We start from the raw sequence: 10,833 nt of genomic DNA on the forward strand, positions 1-10,833 counted from the left end.
TCAAGAACATCAGCTCTAAAAGATTAATAAGATTACAATCTTGCATTCTTTTGCAAAAAATAACTGTATAACTATTGAAGGACTGTGTGACAGGGTAGGCTGATCTCCAGGTATTGTGATGAACACTGTGGATGTGCAGTCAGACACAGTGAAACACCAGGAGAGGTCCACTTCAATTACGCTTCATTGTAGACTGTAATGTGTTGATGGACGATGGAAACTGAAGCTGGTTTATGTCCAAGCAGAAAACAGGTGAAATGCATTAGCACACTTCACAGTAACCTAAATACATAGGAGCAAATATCTGGATGTGTTAACATTACACACATTCAGTCTAACTGCCCACATGAAAGAACAAAGAACAGATAAGTCACATTTTCACTCAGACAAATGACTGCTGCTAATCAAGCCTCTACATACAGGTGCTAATCAAGCCAGGCTCCTCCTACTTCCTGCTCCTCCTACACACCAGTAACTTTACCATACATACACTATCTTTCTGCTGTGTTGATTTTCTACTAAGTTTGTTGTTGAGTCATGTTTTGTTTATCACCAGAAGCATGTTTAGTGAGGTTTGTTGTCTTCAGTGCCAATAAAATGATGCATGTTTATAGAACAACAGAGACTGCAGCTAAATGATGTTTTAACAAAACAATCGGTAATGCAGTTATGTTTCCTGACAAGACGACTCCTGACTCTTCATACAAATCATTTTCAGTGTTTACACTCTGTAGGAGGTCTGTCTGTGAGTGGAGATGTAGGAGGTCTGTCTATGAGTGGAGATGTAGGAGGTCTGTCTGTGAGTGGAGATGTAGGAGGTCTGTCTGTGAGTGGAGATGTAGGAGGTCTGTCTGTGAGTGGAGATGTAGGAGGTCTGTCTGTGAGTGGAGATGTAGGAGGTCTGTCTGTGAGTGGAGATGTAGGAGTGTGGTGTATTAACTAGAGTGAGAACTGATTGTTGAACCCTTGATCCAAAATGCTGTGCTGGTCGGTGGCTGGACTCTCAAAAGACTCTCAGATGTTTGAGGGTTTGCAGGTTTGAGTTCATCAGCAGATCACTTGATCACTTGCTGTAGTATTTGATTTAAAGTAAAATATACAAGGCTACCTTTTATTTCCTTTAACATGTGTATTGATTAAGAAAAAGAAGGTAATCAGAAGTACTATATTGTGTCTGTAGGGGGTGCCAGAGGTCAGGATGGATGGATGGATGGATGGATAGATAACTTTATTAATCCCCTAAGGGAAATTAGGTTATCATAGCAGCAGGTACATTCAAGTACAAATACAATCAAAATACAGGGCAAATATAGAAACAATTAGAAACAATAAAGTACTATATACCATAAAATGCTTAAGTAGTTGAAGTAGTAGTAGTATGAAATAGAATACTGAGGTATCGAGGAGTAAAGGTAAGTGGAACATAAGGTGCCGTTTTATTGACAGCAATAGTAATTACCAACATACAGAATATTTTTCTTTTTCTTTTTTTAAGACAAAAATTGAATCAATGATTCAGTGAACCAGCCTCCGCCAGTAACGTATCAGATCTGGGATTTGATAAAAAACAGAACTGATCACCGCCTCCGTCACAAACTGATTTCAGTTCTTTCCTTTCATCCACAGATTTCTGAGTCTTCCTGTCTTCTTCACAGCTTTTGAAATGTGGCTCATGGTCGTTTCTGTCCCGCTGCTTCCTGCCATCATGATGGTATCCAGCCGTTATCGTGTCAAAGTTGCCGCGCTGTGCCATCGAGCTCTGACCTGGGCACTGAGGCTGGTGCGAGGGGAAGTGTGTGTAAGGAGCACCCACGCCTTCGTGTTCTCCAGATGCACCCATGGCAGTGTTGACAGCGTCCTGGAGACCTTTGACCTTTACGCTGACACGCACCCCTCCCTCCACATCAGTCCACAGACTGGTCGGTGTGCATTCATTTGTTTATGTACCAGGTGCATTAAAGGGGCACTGTGTAGTTTTAGAAAAAACTCAAACTCAGAATATTAATATTTACAATATTATTGAGGTAATAATACAAACTCAGAAATATTGTTTTTGTCCATCAGTGAATAAACAAGCTGTTCTCAGAGGAAAATAAGGCCCCAGAACACTGTTTGAGGCTAGAAAGATGGCAGGGTCCGCCACATGTAAACAAAGTAAAACAGGATGAGATGGTGTTGTCCTTTAAGTTCAGTTTGTTTATTCAGTCATGAAAAAAATCAGTTAATAAAGATCTTTCTCTTCTGATTAAAATACGTATAGCACCTTTAAGTAACAAGACATCGTCCTTGTATAAACAGGACAGTAGACAGATGTTAATGAGTCACAACATCGTGCTAAAATACTTGCCTGGATGTGTTTTGATGAATGTAGTCCGTCTACATTACAGGTCATTTGAATATTAATACAGAAGTTATATCTACCAGGTATAACTCAGGGTAGAGTTATACCTGCCTGTAGCCGCTACAGAGACCAGCACAGTTTTGAGTCGGTGTAACACACATGAGGTCGGCAGGTGCACACAGTGATACATTGGAGCACTTGGGAGAGTTGAAAAAAGACTGTTACTGGTTGTAAGTCATTATTTAGAGTCCCGGTCAGATGTGGAGTCAATAGGAAGGAGCGGCAAGAGAAGTTTGACTCCAGAATGAGTCACTAACTCAAGTTCCCGTCTCCGGTGCAGGAACATGAACACTTAACGAGACTGAGGTCTGACTCATGACAGTTGAGGCCACTGCTGATACTTTTTGTTAAAGTCACTGAGTTGATTTTGGTGATTTTGACGTTTTATTATTTGGTCCTTTCTTTTTCTTCTGTAATTGATTGATTGATCAACTTAAAATCTATCAATCAATTTATTATTTAAAGTGCAAAATCACCATGGTACATGGTCTCAATACACTTTACAATAAAATCAAGTACAATAATAACAGACAATAAAACAATATTAAAACACCACAGGAAAATTATAAAACAGTTAAGAATTAGTTTAAACCAAAATATTGAATAAAGAGGTATGTTTTAAGACTGGACTCCATAGAAAAGGAGCACGGTAGGAGAAGGCCCTGCCACCAGCTGACTTTTTATTGATTGGTGGGATGACAAGGAGGTTCGAACTAAGAGAACGAAGAGGACGTGGCAGAATGTAGGGAGAAAGTAGTTCAGTTAAATAAGATGATGCAAGTCCATTTAATGCCTTATAAATTAAGAGAAGAACTTTAAAATCGGCTCTAGCCTGAATGGGCAGCCAATGTAATGATGCCAGGACAGGAGTTATGTGACAGAATCTACTTGTTTTTGTTAAAAGTCTGGCGGCTGAATTTTGCACAAGCTGAAGACTCCTAGTAGTACAGATGGGGAGGCCAGAAAAAAGGGCATTACAGTAATCTAAACGGGAAGACACAAGGGCATGGAGAACCACCTCGGCGCTACGCCGGGACAGAGCAGGGTGAATTTTGGCAATGTTACGCAGGTGAAAGAAAGGTTAGATGTGACCCTCCCATGAGTGCTGGTATGATTAACTTTACTGGGATCAGGGTTGTTGCTATGAGGACAGTGAGAGCGTTTTGACAGGATGCAACGCCTGTCAGTAACTCTAATAGGGATATGAGAGCAGATAGGAGTTGGAATTGACATTGGAAAAGAGGTATGAGGATCTGCTACAGGTTTTGCAGCTGCAAAAGAACTAGGTGGAGTAAGGTGGCCAGAAGCGGAGACAGTGCAGACACTAAAGATGACAGCAGGACCCGCACTATCAGAGACAGTGCTGTGACAGGAAGACAACGTGTGCAGGGCAAGGTCTTGCTGGGAAAAGCATCATTTCAGGCTAAAAGCAATGAAGTTAATAAAATTGCTTGTTAATCTTTCAGACCCTTTCCTATTCAAATGTAAGCCATCAAATTTGAAGAGGTCACGCTCAGTCCAAAAATAATCAAAATTGCTAATAAAACCCAGGCCTGTTGCAGTGGTGAAGTTCTGCATCCACGTGTGCAGACTATAAAGTCGACTAAAACGCTCTGAGCTTTTGAGCAGGGTGGGAATAGGGCCAGAGAAAACACACCTCTTCCCGAGGCTTTCAACAGTGTGAATCAGCGACTCAAGATCATGGTAAAGTTTGCAGGAGCGTCTGGACATGACGTCATTTGTGCCGGTGTGCAACAGAACAGTGTGAACAGACAGATGGAGATCAATGAGGACAGGTATCAGTTCTATGAAGTCAGTAGTAATCCCACCGGAGAGACAGTAAGTGATGGAGCCTGGGAGATGCACATTTTCTTATGAGAATTTCAGGAGGTTGATTCTTGCAGCCATTGTCATAGACCGACAATTTAGGGGACAGAGACAGATGGGAGATGCCAGGGGTATCCGGAACAGTAGAAGAGGGATTAGAGTCACCTGCGCAGATGACGTCATCATTGAGCGTCGAGGGGATCGGACCCACGTTAGGCCGTGGAAACGATGGCTGTGGGGCAGGGAGAGGAGGCCAGATTTCTGAGAAGGATACCGATGAAGGGGATGAACACCTTGGACGTTTACCCTGGGACATCAGTGGGCTAGTTGGAGGGATGTGACGCTTTCTGTGTCGGGAGTTTGGCAGGGCTGATTGCTCCGGAGCAGTGCGTGAGCATGTAGCCGGTAGCTCAGTTAACTTCTCCAGTGGGGTGAAGAAGTTGGACAACGGGATGGGATCGTCGTCACATTCTTCCATGTCAGGGGAAAACAAGAGGAGAGAGACCAGTCTCCCCTTCCTAACAACGGTCGCCCAGGAGGAAGAGGGAGCATCCGATGTGCGGTGGACAGCGTTGGCCGAGCTGGGACCATCCTGCTGCAGCGCTTCCACCCGGGCGAGGAGCGAGGATTGGCGCTGGAGGACATCATCCAGGAGGGTCGCAATGGAGCGTAGCTCTGACTTCAAGCTGGACAGCTCATGATCCTCCGGGGTGAGTGGGGACATTCTTGGGTGGAGCAGATGGTGGCTGTAAAAAGAGAGAAAACAGCTCCGGCAGCAACGGTGTTTGTAGTAGCCTATGCTTGTTTGCCTAGCGGCTAGCTGGATCGCTAGTGTAACGTTAACTCCAGGGAGGCAGTGAAGACTTACACACGAGGACTCCAGATGGCGTTGAAGAGGCACATATAGCAGACTGTTTAGATGGTGAGAGGAGGCGAGACTTACCGGCACGGGCCCAAATACTGGGCCCGGTGAGGTGGTAGGGTGTCCGGTAAGCTAGTTGGTTGAATCTCACAGGCTCTTCAGTGCAGCACAGCAGTTTGCAGTCTTCTGTCTATTTCTATTTCTATTTGGTAAGATCACTTCTTTCGTTATGTTTAAGCTAAAAGCTGTGAGCTCTTGAATGGCTGCGACAGCCATTCGGTGTCTCTGAGGATGACTGAAGGGAAGCAGGAAGTATCCACTGCCTCACCAGACAACAGAGCAGATTCTTTCTCAGGCTGTTGATGACGTCTCTGAGGTGGCAGTTGAGCCAAATCTGAAATATAAAACAAAACTTCCAGTAAAATCTCCCAGATCATTCTTTTAAATGTGTACTATTGCAGGGTTAGTGTTGTTTGAGACATATCTGTGCATTGGTAATTCAGGAGAAGGATAGTTTGTTGCTGAGTTTCATATCCAGGTCTTCAAATACTTTGGGTTGGTTAGTATGCTACTCAAAATTAGTTCAGGATATTGGGATATTTCTGTTTCACTTAATTTTTTATTTTGTGTTTTGTGAATATTTTCTTGTCCCCAAAAATAATGCGGCACATTTCATTTGACCTTTACTGCACATCCATACACATGCATCTATGCACCCATATCCCAATATCCCTAAAGAATTGTGAGTAGTGTATATTTGACGACCAGGGAATGAGAGTCAGCCGTCAGTCATGTTCCTCCAGAATCGCTCGCTGCACCGTCGAACGGTTTGTTTAGAAACAGCAACCAACAAATCCTGCACAGTGTGCCTTTAAACCTGTATATAACACACCTACAGTGTGTACTACACTTTATATCAATCTTTAAATGAATTCTAACTCTGGGAAGTAAGTATTTGACTTGACGTAGCCACGCAGTTATTTTTATATAGGCATCTTACATCTAACTACACATCTATTAGCCTCGCATCATATTAAAAATGCACCAGTCAGTTTTTCACCTGGACTTTATTCTGTCCACAGGTGCTTTCATCAGAAAGACATTAGCTTAGGAAGACGGTGCTTTGTGTTTGAAAAGTCATCACCACAGTGTAAAAAAATCAGGTTAATAATTGGTCACAGATCTGTAAAGGATATGACACGTCATCATCTGTAATATTTGTTATGCTTTCATGGAACAACAGCGTCAGTTTGTGATTGAAAGCAGTTCTGGTTCAAAGCCGATGAAGGTCTCAACAGCACCCTGTCCCTGTCTTCTGTCCCAGCTGAGGCAGTGGATGAAGTGATGAGGCGTGTCCGTCCCTCCCGGGTGTTGGAGCTGGGGATGCACTGTGGCTACACATCAGTCCGCCTGATCTGTCTGCTGCCCCCTGCTGGCAGACTGATCACAGTGGAGATGGACCCACTCACAGCAGAGCTTGGGGAGGAGATCATACTGGTAGCTGGCTTCAAACACTCCCAGGTACACCCAGTAATGAAGCCTTTTATTTCAAATAGGAGTCAAAGTGAAAAACGTATCGCTCTTAAAAGGAAACTTATCTGAGAGGTTTTAATCTGTTGTCCTGTGCTCCTCTGATTCTTCCTCCTGCAGTTCCAGGTGTTGACATCTGGTTCAGCTGAGGCCATCCCAACATTGTGTCCTATTCTTGAGCCTGATCAGGGGCCCAGTGAGGGGTTCAGTCTGGTGCTGATGGACCACGACCCCCAGCAGTACCTTCCAGACCTGCTGGCTCTACAGAGGGAGAAGCTCCTCAGCCCATCTGGCTGCTCTGTCCTTCTGATCTACAGGAACCAAAGAGCTGAAGATCTCAAAGAAATCCTGGATCACATCAGAGCGAGACCTGACTGCTACTGCATCAAGTCAGAGCTCCAGTTTATGATAGAGATCTTCTACCAAGAGGAAAGCACAAGGGAAGAGAGGTGACAGTAACATCTAAAGATGTGGCTGTGTGCTTTTGGTTTTTGTGGACTTTATAAACCTATAGTGTTAAATACTTAATATTATCTGTATTTACGTGTTGGTCAAAGATTTGGAGAATCAATTTGTCAATCTGTTGTCGCCTCTCCTGTCAGCAGAAGAAACAAAGAAAAATTGACTAGATGTAGAGCACATAGGTTACCACTTGATGGCGCTCTCTGCTTTTTAAAGCACAGAAACTGGGGCCTCTGACTGGGTTTGACAAGGCAAGCCTTTAAAGGGAAATTCCAGCCATTTTAAGAGCTTACATGTCACTCCTGCACCTCAGGACAGCTCAATAAATACTTTAAATCTCTTTTCAACAGAAAAGTTAACCTTTGAATCTGTGATTTAAGTTCAGTCACCTTATGTGTCCTGAGTTATTCATGACAAACTAGATGGTCCACAGCCGTCTTGTTTTCATGCACACGCCCTCTTGTGCATGATTTGATATTTACTTGCAGACCCCAATGTCAATGTTTACAACTAAAAAATAAAGCATTATATGGGAAATTGCTCTCAGTCATCAACATTCTTGCCCTAACAGGCCATTAATATCTAAGATTCAGTGTCCCAGCAAGCACTGCCTCATAAATGAGGAGAATCAGCACTGTTTTATGGGCTGAACTCAGATGGAGTTTTCCAAATTTGCCTCTAATGGCACTGCTGAGGCTTTGGAAGCAGCTGGAAGGCCATTACATGCTTTAGAGACAATTTACTGCAGAATTTAAATAAATAATATCTGTGCAAAAGCACGATTTAATTAAATGCAATATTTCCAGGAGCCTAGGGGTGGGTCGAGACTCTAGACAATTGTTACACAACAGCGTGATGAGTGTTGTAATAACTAAAATTATACAAACTTACAGAGCTTTTACTGCAGCAAAAAGGGAGTCGGGGGGGAAGTGGTGTTAACCTTCAGCTACTATAAATTAGACATGGAGGTGAGGTGGTCAGGGATGAGAACTTTGTAAATGCATCCAGTCTGACTGTTCACTGTGACAGTCTCCACAGAGCAAAACAGGTAATGGAGCTGGCAGAATGTGACGAGCTGCATGAATACTTTATAATCTTATACAGGGATCATTAGCTGCACTGCAGGGGAAGTGGCGATTGCATTTGCTGAACACAGGAAACAACACAGACTACAGAAAGTAGACTACAGGCATCTGGGTTATTATCTGCTCCCCAACTGGTGCTTCTGCAGGAGCACAAACAACCAACTGATTTGAACCCAAAGTCTCACAATCAGAGTCAAAATATAACTTCTTTAATTCCAAATTAAGACATTTGGAAAAAAAGTGAACGCCCACTCAGAAGAAGTGATTGCCTGCATGAAAGTCAGAGCACTGAATATTATTATCACTAATTAGCAATCTGGAGCATTTCTCTGTGAAAATAGCAACATCCTGGGTGGGCGAAATCATCGGAGAGGATTTATTATTTAAAACGATCCAATAAAGGAAAGAACTCGTGTCTTGATGAAGATTCAAGTCTTTGGATTCAGTTTTTGTTTGTTGCCTTTGTAAATGTTTACGACGAGTTTCTGAGCCAATATAGTACAGTTTTTAATTCATGAGCAGTTTTCCTATTTATTAAAGAAAAATGTGGTATAAATGACGCGGTGATTTAACTTCATAAAACTTAAAGTGAAATGAAAAACCAAAGTATTCTCAACAAGTCACATGTTGGTGTGCTTAAAGGAACAGTTCACCCCAAAATCCAAAACACACGTTTTCCCTCTTTCCTGTAGTTTTATCTACGCATCTAGTTTAGCAGATATCGAGCGTACAGATGTCTGCCTCCTCTCAAATATAATGGAACTAGATTGCATCAACTTGTTGGGCTCAGAGCAACAAAAGATACATTTGAAACTCAACTTTCTGAAACTCAGCAACAAAGTCTCAAACCTTGTTGTGAGCAGATTCATGTAGGAACTATTTTCTTTCTGTTTCACTGTGTAGGAGGAAGCGTGCTGAGCTAACTAAGAGAACAAAAGTTACAGGTCATTACAGGGGATGGAATGTAACTAAGTACATTTACTCAAGTAACGGACCTAAGTCAAATTGTTGAGGTACCTGTACTTTACTTGAGTATTTTTCATTTTCTGCTACTTTATACTTACACTCCACTTCATTTTGGAGGGAAATATTGTACTTTCACTCCACTACATTTATTTGATATCTTAGTTACAAGTTACTTTGCAGACTGCAGGTTGCATCAGAGACAAAGTAACACACTGATTCCAATAATCCAAAAAATGCTGAATATAATAATCAGCCGACTGACAGTAAACAATGTAAATATATGTAGGAATTACTTTTACTTGTACTTTTGATACTTAAGTACAGTTAGTACTAGTTACTTTAAGACTTCTACTCAAGTACTATTCAAATGGGTGACCAAAGTAATATTTTAACACGATAATTTATTTTTACTCAAGTATGACTTCTGGGTACTTTTAACAGCACTGACTACACCATCACCATTATGGGGGCGATTATCCTGTTCAGTTGTCCGTGTTGCTCATTTCTATATGTGCAAGGTGAAAATAGTGTCTTTTTTATATCCTTGTTATTATGTCTACTTTATTTTTCTACTATTTTATATTTGTGTCTTTTTTTAATCTATCATTCAGTCCCCTTCCCTCCTGTTTTTGACACTTGAGCTGCTGTAACAAGTGAATTTCCTCGATGAGGGATCAATAAAGTCTGATCTTATTTCTGTGAACCTGTCAAGCTGTTTCTCATGTTGATGTTTTCATATTTGTCATTGACTGTAATCTGCTAAACGTTAGTGACTTTTTGATACGAGCATGCTTTTTAGAAACAGTGGCAGAATTACAATAATTTTAGCTGAACCCACCATGTCCCCAAATAGCCAGCGTGTGATATGTAATTACACAAAATAGACCGACTGTGATGACTGCTCATTAGCTTCCACCATCTCAGTCTCCCAAACTCCCCACAACGAGCCAGGACGTGGTCAATTTCTCAGCTGTCAGATGTGATTTAACATTTCCTCGCCCTGCTTTCAGAGCACCACCAGTCCACACAATGATGTACAAGCAAATGTAAACACCGTGCTCTATGACCACCCCAACCTTCGCCCCCTTCCTCCCAGTTCCCCTAAAAATTCCTAATTTAATGGCTTCAATTTCCGGGTTCCTCCTTCATCAGGCTATGAACCGTTCTCTGTGCGATGGAGGCTGGAGAGCTGATGTAAACACAGCTTTCAATTATAAATCAAAGTCTAACAGAGCCACGCTCCGCTGCCCTCCGGCTCTCTGCACACAGGCCCAGCCTTCACAGCCAAACACCCCACATCGCACTGCTGGGAACTCATGGCCAGCTATTCACTGAGATAAGTTCACAACAGAGACAGAAACATCTTCAGTGTCAAAGTTATGCAGAGAATGTTACGCTCATCCTTTGTATGTGTTGGCTGCTACTTCAGCTTCAACTTCAGCTTCAACTACATGATAAAACTGGTTCTGTAACACAACAGCGGTCGGACAGTTCGGACAGTTTAGAATCAGAATCAGAATCAGCTTTATTAACTGTAAAAGTGTTGATTTACAGAGGGGCGATATTCTGTCTTTTGTCCATCTTATGTTTCATGCAGAAAACGATGGTCGAACAAGTTAATAGAATTGTACATTTTTACTGCTGAGTCAGCTCTTGTGTGCCAACAGTGGAAACACGTCCTCACACCTGAATGACATCAT

The 10,833-nt window shown here is 42.3% G+C and overlaps 1 protein-coding gene across 1 annotated transcript in view; it reads left to right on the forward strand.

Moving 5' to 3' along the window:
* LOC141012840 (catechol O-methyltransferase-like) overlaps positions 1-9,831 on the forward strand; it is a 10,175-nt gene extending 344 nt beyond the window's left edge. Inside the window, exons 2-4 of the mRNA XM_073486375.1 lie at positions 1,627-1,919; positions 6,415-6,611; positions 6,741-9,831. Of these exons, the coding sequence (XP_073342476.1) occupies positions 1,664-1,919; positions 6,415-6,611; positions 6,741-7,073 (786 nt within the window). The 5' untranslated portion in view covers positions 1,627-1,663 and the 3' untranslated portion in view covers positions 7,074-9,831. The remainder of the gene's footprint in view (positions 1-1,626; positions 1,920-6,414; positions 6,612-6,740) is intronic.
* Positions 9,832-10,833: the final 1,002 nt, after the last annotated feature.

Source organism: Pagrus major, chromosome 18 (assembly GCF_040436345.1).
Source record: "Pagrus major chromosome 18, Pma_NU_1.0".
NCBI lineage: Eukaryota > Metazoa > Chordata > Actinopteri > Spariformes > Sparidae > Pagrus > Pagrus major.